This window comes from Anopheles ziemanni, unplaced genomic scaffold, assembly GCF_943734765.1.
Source record: "Anopheles ziemanni unplaced genomic scaffold, idAnoZiCoDA_A2_x.2 scaffold_13_ctg1, whole genome shotgun sequence".
NCBI lineage: Eukaryota > Metazoa > Arthropoda > Insecta > Diptera > Culicidae > Anopheles > Anopheles ziemanni.
The window spans coordinates 922,836-943,557 of NW_026690047.1; the positions used below are offsets into that span (position 1 = coordinate 922,836).

The 20,722-nt window shown below is 40.5% G+C and overlaps 1 protein-coding gene across 1 annotated transcript; it reads right to left on the reverse strand.

The window, feature by feature from the left end:
* Positions 1–10,985: 10,985 nt before the first annotated feature.
* LOC131292908 (uncharacterized) lies at positions 10,986–16,241 on the reverse strand. The gene has a single exon (XM_058321007.1). The coding sequence runs from the start codon at positions 16,239–16,241 to the stop codon at positions 10,986–10,988; it is 5,256 nt and encodes a 1,751-aa protein (XP_058176990.1).
* Positions 16,242–20,722: the final 4,481 nt, after the last annotated feature.

Here is a 20,722-nt window from a genome sequence, read left to right on the forward strand (position 1 = left end):
ATTCCAAGTATCCCGAAACACTTTAAAAGTAGCTTCTAGCATCTTGGTTTGTAATTCCAACTATCGCGAAACACTTTAATTGTAGCTTCTAGCATCTTGGTTTGTAATTCCAAGTATCCCGAAACACTTTAAAAGTAGCTTTTAGCAACTTGGTTTGTAATTCCAAGTATCCAGAAACACTTTAAAAGTAGCTTCTAGCATCTAGGTTTGTAATTCCAATTATCGCGAAACACTTTAAAAGTAGCTTCTAGCATCTTGGTTTGTAATTCCAAGTATCCCGAAACACTTTAAAAGTAGCTTCTAGCAACTTGGTTTGTAATTCCAAGTATCCCGAAACACTTTAAAAGTAGCTTCTAGCATCTTGGTTTGCAATTCCAACTATCGCGAAACACTTTAAAAGTAGCTTCTAGCATCTTGGTTTGTAATTCCAAGTATCCCAAAACACTTTAAAAGTAGCTTCTAGCATCTTGGTTTGCAATTCCAACTATCGCGAAACACTTTAAAAGTAGCTTCTAGCATCTTAGTTTGTAATTCCAACTATCGCGAAACACTTTAAAAGTAGCTTCTAGCATCTTGGTTTGTAATTCCAAGTATCCCAAAACACTTTAAAAGTAGCTTCTAGCATCTTGGTTTGTAATTCCAAGTATCCCAAAACACTTTAAAAGTAGCTTCTAGCATCTTGGTTTGTAATTCCAAGTATCCCGAAACACTTTAAAAGTAGCTTCTAGCATCTTGGTTTGTAATTCCAAGTATCCCAAAACACTTTAAAAGTAGCTTCTAGCATCTTGGTTTGTAATTCCAAGAATCCCGAAACACTTTAAAAGTAGCTTCAAGCATCTTGGTTTGTAATTCCAAGTATCGCGAAACACTTTGAAAGTAGCTTCTAGCATCTTGGTTTGTAATTCCAAGTATCCCGAAACACTTTAAAAGTAGCTTCTAGCATCTTGGTTTGCAATTCCAACTATCGCGAAACACTTTAAAAGTAGCTTCTAGCATCTTGGTTTGTAATTCCAAGAACCCCGAAACACTTTAAAAGTAGCTTCTAGCATCTTGGTTTGTAATTTCAACTATCGCGAAACACTTTAATTGTAGCTTCTAGCATCTTGGTTTGTAATTCCAACTATCGCGAAACACTTTAAAAGTAGCTTCTAGCATCTTGGTTTGTAATTCCAAGTATCCCGAAACACTTTAAAAGTAGCTTCTAGCATCTTGGTTTGCAATTCCAACTATCGCGAAACACTTTAATTGTAGCTTCTAGCATCTTGGTTTGTAATTCCAAGTACCCCGAAACACTTTAAAAGTGGCTTCTAGCATCTTGGTTTGCAATTCCAAGTATCCCAAAACACTTTAAAAGTAGCTTCTAGCATCTTGGTTTGCAATTCCAACTATCGCAAACACTTTAAAAGTAGCTTCTAGCAACTTGGTTTGTAATTCCAAGTATCCCAAAACACTTTAAAAGTAGCTTCTAGCAACTTGGTTTGTAATTTGAACTATCGCGAAACACTTTAATTGTAGCTTCTAGCATCTTGGTTTGTAATTCCAAGTATCCCGAAACACTTTAAAAGTAGCTTCTAGCATCTTGGTTTGTAATTCCAAGTATCCCGAAACACTTTAAAAGTAGCTTCTAGCATCTTGGTTTGCAATTCCAACTATCGCAAACACTTTAAAAGTAGCTTCTAGCAACTTGGTTTGTAATTCCAAGTATCCCGAAACACTTTAAAAGTAGCTTCTAGCAACTTGGTTTGCAATTCCAACTATCGCGAAACACTTTAAAAGTAGCTTCTAGCATCTTGGTTTGTAATTCCAAGAACCCCGAAACACTTTAAAAGTAGCTTCTAGCAACTTGGTTTGCAATTCCAACTATCGCGAAACACTTTAAAAGTAGCTTCTAGCATTTTGGTTTGTAATTCCAAGAATCCCGAAACACTTTAAAAGTAGCTTCTAGCATCTTGGTTTGTAATTTCAACTATCGCGAAACACTTTAATTGTAGCTTCTAGCATCTTGGTTTGTAATTCCAACTATCACGAAACACTTTAAAAGTAGCTTCTAGCATCTTGGTTTGTAATTCCAAGTATCCCGAAACACTTTAAAAGTAGCTTCTAGCATCTTGGTTTGCAATTCCAACTATCGCGAAACACTTTAAAAGTAGCTTCTAGCATCTTGGTTTGCAATTCCAACTATCGCGAAACACTTTAAAAGTAGCTTCTAGCATCTTGGTTTGTAATTCCAAGTACCCCGAAACACTTTAAAAGTGGCTTCTAGCATCTTGGTTTGTAATTTCAACTATCGCGAAACACTTTAATTGTAGCTTCTAGCATCTTGGTTTGTAATTTCAACTATCGCGAAACACTTTGAAAGTAGCTTCTAGCATCTAGGTTTGTAATTCCAATTATCGCGAAACACTTTAAAAGTAGCTTCTAGCAACTTGGTTTGTAATTCCAAGTATCCCAAAACACTTTAAAAGTAGCTTATAGCAACTTGGTTTGTAATTTCAACTATCGCGAAACACTTTAATTGTAGCTTCTAGCATCTTGGTTTGTAATTCCAAGTATCCCAAAAAACTTTAAAAGTAGCTTCTAGCATCTTGGTTTGTAATTCCAACTATCGCGAAACACTTCAAAAGTAGCTTCTAGCATCTTGGTTTGTAATTCCAAGTATCCCGAAACACTTTAAAAGTAGCTTCTAGCATCTTGGTTTGTAATTCCAAGTATCCTGAAACACTTTAAAAGTAGCTTCTAGCATCTTGGTTTGTAATTCCAAGTATCCCAAAACACTTTAAAAGTAGCTTCTAGCAACTTGGTTTGTAATTCCAAGTATCCCGAAACACTTTAAAAGTAGCTTCTAGCATCTTGGTTTGTAATTCCAAGTATCCCGAAACACTTTAAAAGTAGCTTCTAGCATCTTGGTTTGTAATTCCAAGTATCCAGAAACATTTTAAAAGTAGCTTCTAGCATCTTGGTTTGTAATTCCAAGTATCCCGAAACACTTTAAAAGTAGCTTCTAGCAACTTGGTTTGCAATTCCAACTATCGCGAAACACTTTAAAAGTAGCTTCTAGCATCTTGGTTTGTAATTCCAAGAACCCCGAAACACTTTAAAAGTAGCTTCTAGCATCTTGGTTTGCAATTCCAACTATCGCGAAACACTTTAAAAGTAGCTTCTAGCATCTTGGTTTGCAATTCCAACTATCGCGAAACACTTTAAAAGTAGCTTCTAGCATCTTGGTTTGTAATTCCAAGTACCCCGAAACACTTTAAAAGTGGCTTCTAGCATCTTGGTTTGTAATTTAAACTATCGCGAAACACTTTAATTGTAGCTTCTAGCATCTTGGTTTGTAATTTCAACTATCGCGAAACACTTTGAAAGTAGCTTCTAGCATCTAGGTTTGTAATTCCAATTATCGCGAAACACTTTAAAAGTAGCTTCTAGCAACTTGGTTTGTAATTCCAAGTATCCCAAAACACTTCAAAAGTAGCTTCTAGCATCTTGGTTTGTAATTCCAAGTATCCCGAAACACTTTAAAAGTAGCTTCTAGCATCTTGGTTTGTAATTCCAAGTATCCCAAAAAACTTTAAAAGTAGCTTCTAGCATCTTGGTTTGTAATTCCAACTATCGCGAAACACTTCAAAAGTAGCTTCTAGCATCTTGGTTTGTAATTCCAAGTATCCCGAAACACTTTAAAAGTAGCTTCTAGCATCTTGGTTTGTAATTCCAAGTATCCCAAAACACTTTAAAAGTAGCTTCTAGCAACTTGGTTTGTAATTCCAAGTATCCAGAAACACTTTAAAAGTAGCTTCTAGCATCTTGGTTTGTAATTCCAAGTATCCCGAAACACTTTAAAAGTAGCTTCTAGCATCTTGGTTTGTAATTCCAAGTATCCAGAAACATTTTAAAAGTAGCTTCTAGCATCTTGGTTTGTAATTCCAAGTATCCCGAAACACTTTAAAAGTAGCTTCTAGCAACTTGGTTTGCAATTCCAACTATCGCGAAACACTTTAAAAGTAGCTTCTAGCATCTTGGTTTGTAATTCCAAGTATCCCGAAACACTTTAAAAGTAGCTTCTAGCATCTTGGTTTGTAATTCCAAGTATCCCAAAACACTTTAAAAGTAGCTTCTAGCAACTTGGTTTGTAATTCCAAGTATCCCGAAACACTTTAAAAGTAGCTTCTAGCATCTTGGTTTGTAATTCCAAGTATCCCGAAACACTTTAAAAGTAGCTTCTAGCATCTTGGTTTGTAATTCCAAGTATCCAGAAACATTTTAAAAGTAGCTTCTAGCATCTTGGTTTGTAATTCCAAGTATCCCGAAACACTTTAAAAGTAGCTTCTAGCAACTTGGTTTGCAATTCCAACTATCGCGAAACACTTTAAAAGTAGCTTCTAGCATCTTGGTTTGTAATTCCAAGAACCCCGAAACACTTTAAAAGTAGCTTCTAGCATCTTGGTTTGTAATTTCAACTATCGCGAAACACTTTAATAGTAGCTTCTAGCATCTTGGTTTGTAATTCCAACTATCGCGAAACACTTTAAAAGTAGCTTCTAGCATCTTGGTTTGTAATTCCAAGTATCCCGAAACACTTTAAAAGTAGCTTCTAGCATCTTGGTTTGTAATTCCAACTATCGCGAAACACTTTAAAAGTAGCTTCTAGCATCTTGGTTTGTAATTCCAAGTATCCCGAAACACTTTAAAAGTAGCTTCTAGCAACTTGGTTTGCAATTCCAACTATCGCGAAACACTTTAAAAGTAGCTTCTAGCATCTTGGTTTGTAATTCCAAGAACCCCGAAACACTTTAAAAGTAGCTTCTAGCATCTTGGTTTGTAATTTCAACTATCGCGAAACACTTTAATTGTAGCTTCTAGCATCTTGGTTTGCAATTCCAACTATCGCGAAACACTTTAAAAGTAGCTTCTAGCAACTTAGTTTGTAATTCCAAGTATCCCGAAACACTTTAAAAGTAGCTTCTAGCATCTTGGTTTGTAATTCCAACTATCGCGAAACACTTTGAAAGTAGCTTCTAGCATCTTGGTTTGTAATTCCAAGTATCCCGAAACACTTTAAAAGTAGCTTTTAGCAACTTGGTTTGTAATTCCAAGTATCCAGAAACACTTTAAAAGTAGCTTCTAGCATCTAGGTTTGTAATTCCAACTATCGCGAAACACTTTAAAAGTAGCTTCTAGCAACTTGGTTTGTAATTCCAAGTATCCCAAAACACTTTAAAAGTAGCTTCTAGCAACTTGGTTTGTAATTCCAACTATCGCGAAACACTTTAAAAGTAGCTTCTAGCATCTTGGTTTGTAATTCCAAGTATCCCGAAACACTTTAAAAGTAGCTTCTAGCATCTTGGTTTGCAATTCCAACTATCGCGAAACACTTTAAAAGTAGCTTCTAGCTTCTTGGTTTGTAATTCCAAGTACCCCGAAACACTTTAAAAGTAGCTTCTAGCATCTTGGTTTGTAATTTCAACTATCGCGAAACACTTTAATTGTAGCTTCTAGCATCTTGGTTTGTAATTCCAAGTATCCCGAAACACTTTAAAAGTAGCTTCTAGCATCTTGGTTTGTAATTCCAAGTATCCCGAAACACTTTAAAAGTAGCTTCTAGCATCTTGGTTTGTAATTCCAACTATCGCAAACACTTTAAAAGTAGCTTCTAGCAACTAAGTTTGTAATTCCAAGTATCCCGAAACACTTTAAAAGTAGCTTCTAGCATCTTGGTTTGTAATTCCAACTATCGCGAAACACTTTGAAAGTAGCTTCTAGCATCTTGGTTTGTAATTCCAAGTATCCCGAAACACTTTAAAAGTAGCTTTTAGCAACTTGGTTTGTAATTCCAAGTATCCAGAAACACTTTAAAAGTAGCTTCTAGCATCTAGGTTTGTAATTCCAATTATCGCGAAACACTTTAAAAGTAGCTTCTAGCATCTTGGTTTGTAATTCCAAGTATCCCGAAACACTTTAAAAGTAGCTTCTAGCATCTTGGTTTGCAATTCCAACTATCGCGAAACACTTTAAAAGTAGCTTCTAGCTTCTTGGTTTGTAATTCCAAGTACCCCGAAACACTTTAAAAGTAGCTTCTAGCATCTTGGTTTGTAATTTCAACTATCGCGAAACACTTTAATTGTAGCTTCTAGCATCTTGGTTTGTAATTCCAAGTATCCCGAAACACTTTAAAAGTAGCTTCTAGCATCTTGGTTTGTAATTCCACGTATCCCGAAACACTTTAAAAGTAGCTTTTAGCATCTTGGTTTGTAATTCCAACTATCGCAAACACTTTAAAAGTAGCTTCTAGCAACTTGGTTTGTAATTCCAAGTATCCAGAAACACTTTAAAAGTAGCTTCTAGCATCTTGGTTTGTAATTCCAATTATCGCGAAACACTTTAAAAGTAGCTTCTAGCAACTTAGTTTGTAATTCCAAGTATCCCAAAAGACTTTAAAAGTAGCTTCTAGCATCTTGGTTTGTAATTCCAACTATCGCGAAACACTTTAAAAGTAGCTTCAAGCATCTTGGTTTGTAATTTCAAGTATCCCGAAACACTTTAAAAGTAGCTTCTAGCATCTTGGTTTGCAATTCCAACTATCGCGAAACACTTTAAAAGTAGCTTCTAGCATCTTGGTTTGTAATTCCAAGTACACCGAAACACTTTAAAAGAAGCTTCTAGCATCTTGGTTTGTAATTCCAAGTATCCCGAAACACTTTAAAAGTAGCTTCTAGCATCTTGGTTTGTAATTCCAACTATCGCGAAACACTTTAAAAGTAGCTTCTAGCATCTTGGTTTGTAATTCCAACTATCGCGAAACACTTTAAAAGTAGCTTCTAGCAACTTGGTTTGTAATTGCAAGTATCCCGAAACACTTTAAAAGTAGCTTCTAGCATCTTGGTTTGTAATTCCAACTATCGCGGAACACTTTAAAAGTAGCTTCTAGCATCTTGGTTTGTAATTCCAAGTATCCCAAATCACTTTAAAAGTAGCTTCTAGCATCTTGGTTTGTAATTCCAACTATCGCGAAACACTTTAAAAGTAGCTTCTAGCATCTTGGTTTGTAATTCCAAGTATCCCGAAACACTTTAAAAGTAGCTTCTTGCATCTTGGTTTGTAATTCCAAGTATCGCGAAACACTTTAAAAGTAGCTTCTAGCATCTTGGTTTGTAATTCCAAGAATCCCGAAACACTTTAAAAGTAGCTTCTAGCATCTTGGTTTGTAATTCCAACTATCGCGAAACACTTTAAAAGTAGCTTCTAGCATCTTGGTTTGTAATTCCAAGTATCCCGAAACACTTTGAAAGTAGCTTCTAGCATCTTGGTTTGTAATTCCAAGTATCCCGAAACACTTTAAAAGTAGCTTCTAGCAACTTGGTTTGTAATTCCAAGTATCGCGAAACAAGTTAAAAGTAGCTTCTTGCATCTTGGTTTGTAATTCCAAGTATCGCGAAACACTTTAAAAGTAGCTTCTAGCATTCTTGCTAGGATTACAACCCAAGATGATAGAAACGGATTTTGAACCATTCCGGTATACTTGGGATTACAACCCAAGATGCTAGAAACGGATTTTGAACCGTTCCGGCATACTTGGGATGACAACCCAAGATGCTAGAAACGGATTTTGAACCATTCCGGCATACTTGGGATTACAACCCAAGATGATAGAAACGGATTTTGAACCATTCCGGCATACTTGGGATGACAACTTAAGATGCTAGAAACGGATTTTTAACCATTCCGGTATACTTGGGATTACAACCAAGATGCTAGAAACGGATTTTGAACCATTCCTTTATTCTTGGGATGACAACCCAAGATGCAAGAAACGGATTTTGAACCATTCCGGCATACTTGGGATTACAACCCAAGATGCTAGAAACGGATTTTGAACCGTTCCGGCATACTTGGGATTACAACCCAAGATGATAGAAACGGATTTTGAACCATTCCGGCATACTTTGAATGACAATCCAAGATGCTACAAACGGATTTTGAACCGTTTCGGCATACTTGGGACGACAACCCAAGATGCTAGAAACGGATTTGTACCTTTTCGGCATACTTGGAATGACAACCCAAGATGCTAGAAACGGAATTTGAACCATTCCGGCATACTTGGGATGACAACCCAAGATGCAAGAAACGTATTTTGAACCATTCCGGCATACTTGGGATGACAACCCAAGATGCTAGAAACGGATTTTGAACCATTCCGGCATACTTGGGATAACAACCCAAGATACTAAAAACGGATTTTGAACCATTCCGGCATACTTGGGATGACAACCCAAGATGCTAGAAACGGATATTGAACCATTCCGGCATACTTGGGATGACAACCCAAGATGCTAGAAACGTATTTTGAACCATTGCGGCATACTTGGGATGACAACCCAAGATGCTAGAAACGGATTTTGAACCATTCCGGCATACTTGGGATAACAACCCAAGATACTAAAAACGGATTTTGAATCATTCCGGCATACTTGGGATAACAACCCAAGATACTAAAAACGGATTTGGAACCATTCCGGCATTCTTGGGATTACAACCCAAGATGCAAGAAACGGATTTTGAACCATTTCGGCAAACTTGGGATGACAACCCAAGGTGCTTGAAACGGATTTGTACCTTTTCGGCATACTTGGGATGACAACCCAAGGTGCTTGAAACGGATTTTGAACCATTCCGGCATACTTTTGATGTCAACCCAAGATGCTAGAAAAGGATTTTGAACCATTCCGGCATACTTGGGATAACAACCCAAGATACTAAAAACGGATTTTGAACCATTCCGGCATACTTGGGATGACAACCCAAGATGCTAGAAACAGATTTTGAAACAATCCGGCATACTTGGGATGACAACCCAAGATGCTAGAAACGTATTTTGAACCATTCCAGCATACTTGGGATGTCAACCCAAGATACTAAAAACGGATTTTGAACCATTCCGGCATACTTGGGATGACAACCCAAGATGCTAGAAACGTATTTTGAAACAATCCGGCATACTTGGGATGACAACCCAAGAAGCTAGAAACGGATTTTGAACCATTCCGGCATACTTGGGATTACAACCTAAGATACTAAAAACAGATTATTAACCATTCCGGCATACTTTTAATAAAAACCCAAGAGACTAAAAACGGATTTTGAACCATTCCGGCATACTTGGGATTACAACCCAAGATGCTAGAAACGGATTTTGAACCATTTCGGCATACTTGTAATGACAAGTCAAGATGCTAGAAACGGATTTGTACCTTTTCGGCATACTTGGAATGACAACCCAAGATGCTAGAAACGGAATTTGAACCATTCCGGCATACTTGGGATGACAACCCAAGATGCAAGAAACGTATTTTGAACCATTCCGGCATACTTGGGATGACAACCCAAGATGCTAGAAACGGACTTTGAACCATTCCGGCATACTTGGGATGTCAACCCAAGATGCTAGAAAAGGATTTTGAACCATTCCGGCATACTTGGGATAACAACCCAAGATACTAAAAACGGATTTTGAACCATTCCGGCATACTTGGGATGACAACCCAAGATGCTAGAAACAGATTTTGAAACAATCCGGCATACTTGGGATGACAACCCAAGATGCTAGAAACGTATTTTGAACCATTCCGGCATACTTGGGATGTCAACCCAAGATACTAAAAACGGATTTTGAACCATTCCGGCATACTTGGGATGACAACCCAAGATGCTAGAAACGTATTTTGAAACAATCCGGCATACTTGGGATGACAACCCAAGAAGCTAGAAACGGATTTTGAACCATTCCGGCATACTTGGGATTACAACCCAAGATACTAAAAACAGATTATTAACCATTCCGGCATACTTTTAATAAAAACCCAAGATACTAAAAACGGATTTTGAACCATTCCGGCATACTTGGGATTACAACCCAAGATGCTAGAAACGGATTTTGAACCATTTCGGCATACTTGTAATGACAAGTCAAGATGCTAGAAACGGATTTGTACCTTTTCGGCATACTTGGAATGACAACCCAAGATGCTAGAAACGGAATTTGAACCATTCCGGCATACTTGGGATGACAACCCAAGATGCTAGAAACGGATTTTGAACCATTCCGGCATACTTGGGATAACAACCCAAGATACTAAAAACGGATTTTGAACCATTCCGGCATACTTGGGATGACAACCCAAGATGCTAGAAACGGATATTGAACCATTCCGGCATACTTGGGATAACAACCCAAGATGCTAGAAACGTATTTTGAACCATTCCGGCATACTTGGGATGACAACCCAAGATGCTAGAAACGGATTATGAACCATTCCGGCATACTTGGGATAACAACCCAAGATACTAAAAACGGATTTTGAATCATTCCGGCATACTTGGGATAACAACCCAAGATACTAAAAACGGATTTGGAACCATTCCGGCATTCTTGGGATTACAACCCAAGATGCAAGAAACGGATTTTGAACCATTTCGGCAAACTTGGGATGACAACCCAAGGTGCTTGAAACGGAATTTGAACCATTCCGGCATACTTGGGATGACAACCCAAGATGCAAGAAACGTATTTTGAACCATTCCGGCATACTTGGGATGACAACCCAAGATGCTAGAAACGGATTTTGAACCATTCCGGCATACTTGGGATTACATCCCAAGATGCAAGAAACGGATTTTGAACCGTTCCGGCATACTTGAGATGACAACTCAAGATGCTAAAAACGGATTTTGAACCATTCCGGCTGTTCCGATAGCTCAAGTCGATGGTTCAGCTTGGACTGGTACATTTATTGATGTAATCTAACATGTTATCTTAACGCTAAATCTTATCTCACAAACACTTATTACTTATCTATCACTAACATATCTACTACTGGTAACATAATTATCTTATGCAAAGGACTGTGCTACTGGGGCATCATTTGCCTACTTTACGGCGCTAACATCCCGACCACCATAAAAATTCAAATTTTTATAAACTAATTAAACTATTTACACTGTTGAACCTTTCCTCCTTCCTTTCTGTTGCCCTCAAATGGAAGTACGCATAACTTGGCAACTGGCCTTTTCACTTTATCCGACTGAGCTGTGCGCAAAGTAACTACCCTGACTATACCGTCCTTCCCTGGGTGCACTTCTATCACTCGTGCCAATGGCCATTTGTTTGGTGGCATATTGTCATCACGAATGATAACCATTATTCCAGGTTCTATAGCCGTCGCAGGCATACTCCACTTATTCCTAACGTGCAGCTGATGCAGATACTCGGATCGCCATCGAGCCCAAAAGTGCTGAAATCGCTGTTGAATCACCCGCCAATGATTCAACCTGCCTTCCGGAATATCCCGCAGATCAATATCCGGGACCTGCTGCATATTTGAACCCGTGATAAAGTGGCCCGGTGTAAGTGCTTCCAAATCTGCAGGGTCATCCGACATCGGAGTGATAGGTCGCGAATTCAGGCAACATTCTACCTGCGCCAACAGCGTGACCATATCTTCATACGTGGTAGCTGCGTCTCCCAATACACGATGTAGATGACGCTTCATCGACTTAACCGCTGCCTCCCAAAGTCCTCCGAAGTGGGGAGCTCCGGGCGGAATGAAACTCCATTTCAAACCTCGTTCGCTGCTCCAAGTTGTTACCTCTGCCTGAAATTGAGAGGAACTAAGCAGATCATAGAGTTTACGCAGTTCGTTGGCGGCTCCCTTGAAGTTGGTGCCATTGTCGGAGTGCAGTTCAGCCACTAATCCTCGCTTCGACACGAATCTTCGGAGTGCCGCTATGAAGGCTGCCGTGGACAGAGAGGAAACCAACTCCAGATGCACTGCCCGCGTAACGAAGCACACAAACACTGCGATGTATGCCTTTGTGGGTGCTGCCTTCCTATGACCGCCCTTGATGTACACTGGGCCGCAGTAATCCACACCCGATATGGCAAACGGTCTCGCTTCCGCTACTCTTGCTGCAGGTAACTCTCCCATTGGTTGCACCACCAGCTTCGGCTTATTCTTGAAGCAGCTGACACACTGCCGCTGCACTTGCCGAACCACTGACCTCACTCCCATGATCCAAAATCGTTGTCGTAATGAGGTCAACATCAACTGTGGCCCAGCATGAAGCAAGTTGACATGGTAATGTAACGCCAACAACCTCGCCAACGGATGCCCTTTGGGAATTATTATGGGATGCTTTGCTGCCTCACTCATATGCGCGTTCTGAAGCCGTCCCTTGACACGAATCAATCCGTCTTCGCCCAGAAATGGATCGCAGAACCTCAAGTCCGAAGCACTCGGCAAACTCCTTCCTTTCTTCAACGTGTCCAGCTCTGCCGCCAATTGCTCCCTCTGTGCCAAGCGGCAAAGCGTTGACTCCGCCTTCCTTAAATCCTCCGTGGTCAACGGTGCCATTTCCTCTGACGTTGGTTTTGCATGCGACCTTAGAGCGTGGAGATATCGCTGACAATATCCCACAACTCTGCGCAGCTTCGTGTATGTGGAGCACAGGGAGTAGAGTCGGTCACTAAAGTTCTCTTCGTCAAGCGAAGAGGCTAGTACCGCTGTTGCTCGTTCTTCTCCTGTAGGTTCCAATGCCTTTGCATTGTTTGGCAATGCTGGCCACGATTCTTCCTCCAAGGAGAGCCATGTTGGCCCCGACCACCATTGCTTGGTGTCGATAAGTGCCTCCGGATCCACACCTCTAGACACCAGATCCGCCGGGTTCTCGACTCCCGGCACGTGTCTCCATTGAGCTCCTTCCGCGTTCCGCTGGATCTTTGATGTGCGATTCGCTACGAATGTCTTCCAATTTCCATGAGGAGAATTCACCCAATGCCACACAGTCATGGAATCCGTCCATAAAAAGGCAGGCGCTCCTTCCGGCAGGACCTTCTTCACTAACCGATATATGTTGCTGCCCAAGAGCGCTGCACATAACTCCAATCTAGCGATCGTTATCTTTTGCTTCAACGATACCAACTTCGATTTCGATATAAAGAAGTTCACTGTCGCCTTTTCGCCAACTTTCTGACAACGGATGTAACAACAAGCTCCATACCCCCTTTCCGATGCGTCGCAGAATATATGCACTTGTTTTTCCATACTGCTATCCGTTACCACTGGTCTTGGAACTTCTATCTTTGATAGTGCCGTAAGTTGGGGAAAGAACGCCATCCATTCTGCAAACAAGCCTTCTGGTAACACATCGTCCCAGTCCCAGCGTTTTCCCTTGGCATCCTTCAAAGTTACTATACGTTGCAAAAGCAGCTTTGCCTTCATCTTAACAGGATCGAGGAATCCTAATGGATCATATACTTTCGCGAGGCATCCCGATACCTGCCGTTTCGTGCGTAGGGTTTCGATCTGTGGCGGTAGCCTAACTTGAACACTCAAGACGGCCGACGATGTGTTCCACGACAAGCCCAATGTGGACACCGTACCTGTAGGCTCCGTCCCAAACTCATAATTTCCTGCCTTCGCGATGTGCTCTGGTGTGATTGCTGCAAGCGCTTCTGGCTCATTGGAAGCCCACTTGCGGAGGCCAAACCCTCCCATGCTGAGCAACTCACTGAGCTCCTTTACCATGTTTCCCGCTTCCTCTATGGTCGCTGCGCCGGACAAGATGTCGTCAACATAGAAATCATTTGCGCAGCGTGACGCCATGGGAAACTGATGCCCTTCATCTTCGAAAATCTTAAATAATGTCCTGATTGCTAGGAAGGGTGCACACGCGGTCCCATACGTTACCGTATTCAGAACGTAGACCCCAACTGGATCATTGGCGGTTTCTCTCCATAATATTCGTTGTAGATTTTTATCTTCTTCCGCCACCAAGACCTGCCGATACATTTTTTCTACATCAGCCACAAAGGCCACAGGCCTCATCCTGAATCTGAGAAGAATGACTTCTATGTCGTCTTGTAATCGCGGTCCAGTCAACAAAATGTCGTTTAAGCTTAGCCCGGTACCACAACGGCATGATGCATCGAACACCACTCGACACTTTTTCGTCAATCCATCAGTCTTCCAAACTGCCTGGTGCGGTAGGTAAAACCGTGGCGTGCCCTCTGCCATCTTATCTTCTACATAAGTTGACACCTTTGTCATATGCCCTAGTCTGATGTATTCGGACATAAATTCCTTGTACGCGGCACCCAGGTTCGGCTCCTTGATCATACGCCTTTCAATGGCCGCTAACCTTTTCAATGCTGGTTGAAGTGAGTCTCCCAACCTTTCTTCGAAGTTGGCTACCTTGGGCAACTTAACGACATACCTTCCCGACTCGGTGCGCCTCGTTGTGTTTAGATAAAGGTTTTCACATTCCTCATCTTGCTCGGACCGTACACGTTCTTCCGGTATCGCTTCCAGGCTAGCCAGCTTCTCAAATATTGCCCCAAGATCGTTGTCAGCCAAACAGGAACAGACGACCTCAGCTGCATCTTCAGAGACTCGTTCTTCCCTGCCGCATACAATCCAACCAAGGCTGGACTCCAGGAGCTTTGGCAAGTGAGGTGCTAACTTTAATTGACCTTGTTGGAGCAACTCGCCAAATAACTCTGCACCAATCAGAAGGTCTATCCGCTCACTCCGGAAGAATGCTGGATCTGCCAATATCAGTGCTTGGGGAATGTTCCAAGACTCCGTGTTCCGAGTTTGCGCTGGAAAGTTGGCTGTTATGTTTCGCAGCACCAACCAATTCACTCGAGACACAAAGGTTGACGCTCGTGATTTCATGGTAGCTCCCACCATCGTCTCTGCCTTTAGCGAAACTGCTCCGATGCCGGACAAAGGTTTATTTAGTCGCCTTTTCTTCAGCTTCAACTGCTGTACCAACCGTTCGCTCATGAAGTTGGATTGCGACCCCTGGTCCAGCAACGCTCTAGCTGGAAATTCTCTACCTTCATCATTGCAAATCAACACCTGAGCCGTTGACAACCAAATCATTTTCTCTTGTGGAGGCTGCGAATCAACTGGAGCTTGTATGTACGTGGTGGCGCTTATGCTGCTCTCTGTTCTCGGGGTAATCGGATTGGTTTTGTTGCATACTAAGGTGTGATGTCGTTTCTGACAGTTTCCGCATCTTGACTGGGCCTTACAGAATCTTGCTTGATGCTCCTTTCCCAAGCAGTTGAAGCACAAAGACTCAACCTTCGCAATCTGTTGGCGCTCTGACAACGACATCTTTGCAAATCTCTCACATCTTGCGATATGATGATCGGCCTTACACAACACACACCCTCTGAGCATGTTGCCTGTCTGAGCTGCACAGGACATTGAAGCTGGATACGGTCTTTGTGTAGGCTTTCGAGTACTTTGATGATCATGATTTGTTCCCCTGGTTGCCGGCCTCGTATCGATCCTGTTTTGCGTGTGGACGACCGAGTTTGTCAAAATCTTGATGCGCCGCTCACAAAACTCCATCAATGCCTTAAAGGTATCCGTCTTCTGCTCGGCTGCAATAAGTTCGAAAGCCATTAGTGTTTGCTCGTCGAACTTGTATCTTACCAGACTTGACAATGGGGTATCCCAGGAAGATACAGGCTCCTGCAATCTGTCCATCCCAAGCACTAAGCGCTTCGATTCGTTGACGATACGAGTCAATTCCTCCGCCGTTGCGGCAGCCATCGGTTGCAGATCCACCAACGCCTTGAAGTAGTTCCGTTTCAGCATCTTCGCATCATCAAACCGATCCAACAACGCTTGCCACGTACTGTTGTAGTTTCCTTCTACAAGCTTTACGTGGTCGAATAACCTGGCAGCATCTCCTTTTAGCGAAGCCAACAAATATTGCACCTTCATTATGTCCGACAACTCTGCATCGTGAACCATTGCAGTGAAGCGATCCTTGAAGCTCATCCATTTTGTTTTGTCACCATCGAACGCCGGTAAATCGATTTTGGGAAGCCTCACTTGCGAATTTGTAAAACTTGCATTCGCCATTGTACTATTTGCAGCCGGCCTATGGCCGTCCGCCCCATCTTGCTTCTCCAACAGAAAGCCCTTCACCCGATGGAACTTCCCGTAGAAGGCTTGTTTTTCGGTCAAAAGTTCCACCGTATCACATTCTTCGTGTTCCGTTAGTAACTTTTCTCTCGCACTTTCGAAGTTACTCTTAGCCTCTTCCAACGAAATGAGGAGGCTGCTTATCTGGCACTGCTGGTTTTCGGTATAATTTTCGACGAACTCATAAAAAAAATCAACTCCCGCTAACTTGTCGTTGTATACGCGTTTCAACTGACGCACCATTTTGTCCGAAACGGGCATTTTCCTTATTATTTTTGTCCCGAGAAACGCTAATCCTTATACGCCAACCGCCAACTTTTTGTGCCACACTGTAGCGTCGACTCAAATTCGCGCGCGCTTTGCTGGATTTGGTTGCCGCTTGACACGGTCGTTCACGTACAGGTCCAATGGTCACAATTTCACCACGGCAACCACCACGAACTAGTGAATCTAACTACCATCCACTGAACTCAAACTCTTTCCGCGAATCAACTCTCTAACGCGGTTTACTCCGGATGAATGTTACAAGAATCCAAATTCTATCCGGTTCGAAGGACCAATGTTCCGATAGCTCAAGTCGATGGTTCAGCTTAGACTAAAATACATTTATTGATGTAATCTTACAAGTTATCTTAACGCTAGATCTTATCTCACAAACACTTATTACTTAGCTATCACTAACATATCTACTACTGGTAACATAATTATCTTATGCAAAGGACTGTGCTACTGGGGCATCCTTTGCCTACTTTACGGCGCTAACAAGCACCTTCTAAACACCATTTTGCATCGTCTCATTCTCTTTAAAGTCACTTTAAGCACCTTCTAAACACCATTTTGCATCGTCTCATTCTCTTTAAAGTCACCTTAAGCACCTTCTAAACCTCATTTTGCATCGTCTCATTCTCTTTAAAGTCACTTTAAGCACCTTCTAAACACCATTTTGCATCGTCTCATTCTCTTTAAAGTCACTTTAAGCACCTTCTAAACCTCATTTTGCATCGTCTCATTCTCTTTAAAGTCACTTTAAGCACCTTCTAAACACCATTTTGCATCGTCTCATTCTCTTTAAAGTCACTTTAAGCACCTTCTAAACCTCATTTTGCATCGTCTCATTCTCTTTAAAGTCACCTTAAGCACCTTCTAAACCTCATTTTGCATCGTCTCATTCTCTTTAAAGTCACTTTAAGCACCTTCTAAACCTCATTTTGCATCGTCTCATTCTCTTTAAAGTCACTTTAAGCACCTTCTAAACCTCATTTTGCATCGTCTCATTCTCTTTAAAGTCACTTTAAGCACCTTCTAAACACCATTTTGCATCGTCTCATTCTCTTTAAAGTCACTTTAAGCACCTTCTAAAGACCATTTTGCATCGTCTCATTCTCTTTAAAGTCACTTTAAGCACCTTCTAAACACCATTTTGCATCGTCTCATTCTCTTTAAAGTCACTTTAAGCACCTTCTAAACCTCATTTTGCATCGTCTCATTCTCTTTAAAGTCACTTTAAGCACCTTCTAAACCTCATTTTGCATCGTCTCATTCTCTTTAAAGTCACCTTAAGCACCTTCTAAACACCATTTTGCATCGTCTCATTCTCTTTAAAGTCACCTTAAGCACCTTCTAAACCTCATTTTGCATCGTCTCATTCTCTTTAAAGTCACTTTAAGCACCTTCTAAACCTCATTTTGCATCGTCTCATTCTCTTTAAAGTCACTTTAAGCACCTTCTAAACCTCATTTTGCATCGTCTCATTCTCTTTAAAGTCACCTTAAGCACCTTCTAAAGACCATTTTGCATCGTCTCATTCTCTTTAAAGTCACCTTAAGCACCTTCTAAACACCATTTTGCATCGTCTCATTCTCTTTAAAGTCACTTTAAGCACCTTCTAAACACCATTTTGCATCGTCTCATTCTCTTTTAAGTCACCTTAAGCACCTTCTAAACCTCATTTTGCATCGTCTCATTCTCTTTAAAGTCACTTTAAGCACCTTCTAAACCTCATTTTGCATCGTCTCATTCTCTTTAAAGTCACCTTAAGCACCTTCTAAACACCATTTTGCATCGTCTCATTCTCTTTAAAGTCACTTTAAGCACCTTCTAAACACCATTTTGCATCGTCTCATTCTCTTTAAAGTCACTTTAAGCACCTTCTAAACCTCATTTTGCATCGTCTCATTCTCTTTAAAGTCACCTTAAGCACCTTCTAAACACCATTTTGCATCGTCTCATTCTCTTTAAAGTCACTTTAAGCACCTTCTAAACCTCATTTTGCATCGTCTCATTCTCTTTAAAGTCACCTTAAGCACCTTCTAAACACCATTTTGCATCGTCTCATTCTCTTTAAAGTCACTTTAAGCACCTTCTAAACCTCATTTTGCATCGTCTCATTCTCTTTAAAGTCACTTTAAGCACCTTCTAAACACCATTTTGCATCGTCTCATTCTCTTTAAAGTCACTTTAAGCACCTTCTAAACCTCATTTTGCATCGTCTCATTCTCTTTAAAGTCACCTTAAGCACCTTCTAAACACCATTTTGCATCGTCTCATTCTCTTTAAAGTCACCTTAAGCACCTTTCAAACACCATTTTGCATCGTCTCATTCTCTTTAAAGTCACTTTAAGCACCTTCTAAAGACCATTTTGCATCGTCTCATTCTCTTTAAAGTCACTTTAAGCACCTTCTAAACCTCATTTTGCATCGTCTCATTCTCTTTAAAGTCACCTTAAGCACCTTCTAAACACCATTTTGCATCGTCTCATTCTCTTTAAAGTCACTTTAAGCACCTTCTAAACACCATTTTGCATCGTCTCATTCTCTTTAAAGTCACTTTAAGCACCTTCTAAACCTCATTTTGCATCGTCTCATTCTCTTTAAAGTCACTTTAAGAACCTTCTAAACACCATTTTGCATCGTCTCATTCTCTTTAAAGTCACTTTAAGCACCTTCTAAACACCATTTTGCATCGTCTCATTCTCTTTAAAGTCACCTTAAGCACCTTCTAAACCTCATTTTGCATCGTCTCATTCTCTTTAAAGTCACCTTAAGCACCTTCTAAACACCATTTTGCATCGTCTCATTCTCTTTAAAGTCACTTTAAGCACCTTCTAAACACCATTTTGCATCGTCTCATTCTCTTTAAAGTCACTTTAAGCACCTTCTAAACACCATTTTGCATCGTCTCATTCTCTTTAAAGTCACTTTAAGCACCTTCTAAACACCATTTTGCATCGTCTCATTCTCTTTAAAGTCACTTTAAGCACCTTCTAAACACCATTTTGCATCGTCTCATTCTCTTTAAAGTCACTTTAAGCACCTTCTAAACCTCATTTTGCATCGTCTCATTCTCTTTAAAGTCACCTTAAGCACCTTCTAAACCTCATTTTGCATCGTCTCATTCTCTTTAAAGTCACCTTAAGCACCTTTCAAACCTCATTTTGCATCGTCTCATTCTCTTTAAAGTCACCTTAAGCACCTTCTAAACCTCATTTTGCATCGTCTCATTCTCTTTAAAGTCACCTTAAGCACCTTCTAAACACCATTTTGCATCGTCTCATTCTCTTTAAAGTCACTTTAAGCACCTTCTAAACACCATTTTGCATCGTCTCATTCTCTTTAAAGTCACTTTAAGCACCTTCTAAACCTCATTTTGCATCGTCTCATTCTCTTTAAAGTCACTTTAAGCACCTTCTAAACACCATTTTGCATCGTCTCATTCTCTTTAAAGTCACCTTAAGCACCTTTCAAACCTCATTTTGCATCGTCTCATTCTCTTTAAAGTCACCTTAAGCACCTTCTAAACCTCATTTTGCATCGTCTCATTCTCTTTAAAGTCACCTTAAGCACCTTCTAAACACCATTTTGCATCGTCTCATTCTCTTTAAAGTCACTTTAAGCACCTTCTAAACACCATTTTGCATCGTCTCATTCTCTTTAAAGTCACCTTAAGCACCTTCTAAACACCATTTTGCATCGTCTCATTCTCTTTAAAGTCACTTTAAGCACCTTCTAAACACCATTTTGCATCGTCTCATTCTCTTTAAAGTCACTTTAAGCACCTTCTAAACCTCATTTTGCATCGTCTCATTCTCTTTAAAGTCACTTTAAGCACCTTCTAAACCTCATTTTGCATCGTCTCATTCTCTTTAAAGTCACTTTAAGCACCTTCTAAACCTCATTTTGCATCGTCTCATTCTCTTTAAAGTCACTTTAAGCACCTTCTAAACCTCATTTTGCATCGTCTCATTCTCTTTAAAGTCACCTTAAGCACCTTCTAAAGACCATTTTGCATCGTCTCATTCTCTTTAAAGTCACTTTAAGCACCTTCTAAACACCATTTTGCATCGTCTCATTCTCTTTAAAGTCACTTTAAGCACCTTCTAAACCTCATTTTGCATCGTCTCATTCTCTTTAAAGTCACTTTAAGCACCTTCTAAACCTCATTTTGCATCGTCTCATTCTCTTTAAAGTCACTTTAAGCACCTTCTAAACCTCATTTTGCATCGTCTCATTCTCTTTAAAGTCATTTTAAGCACCTTCTAAACACCATTTTGCATCGTCTCATTCTCTTTAAAGTCACTTTAAGCACCTTCTAAACCTCATTTTGCATCGTCTCATTCTCTTTAAAGTCACCTTAAGCACCTTCTAAACACCATTTTGCATCGTCTCATTCTCTTTAAAGTCACTTTAAGCACCTTCTAAACACCATTTTGCATCGTCTCATTCTC

Coding starts and splice junctions, on each gene's coding strand:
- LOC131292908 (XM_058321007.1), bottom strand. CDS start 16,241: ATGGTGCGTCAGTTGAAACGCGTATACAACGACAAGTTAGCGGGAGTT.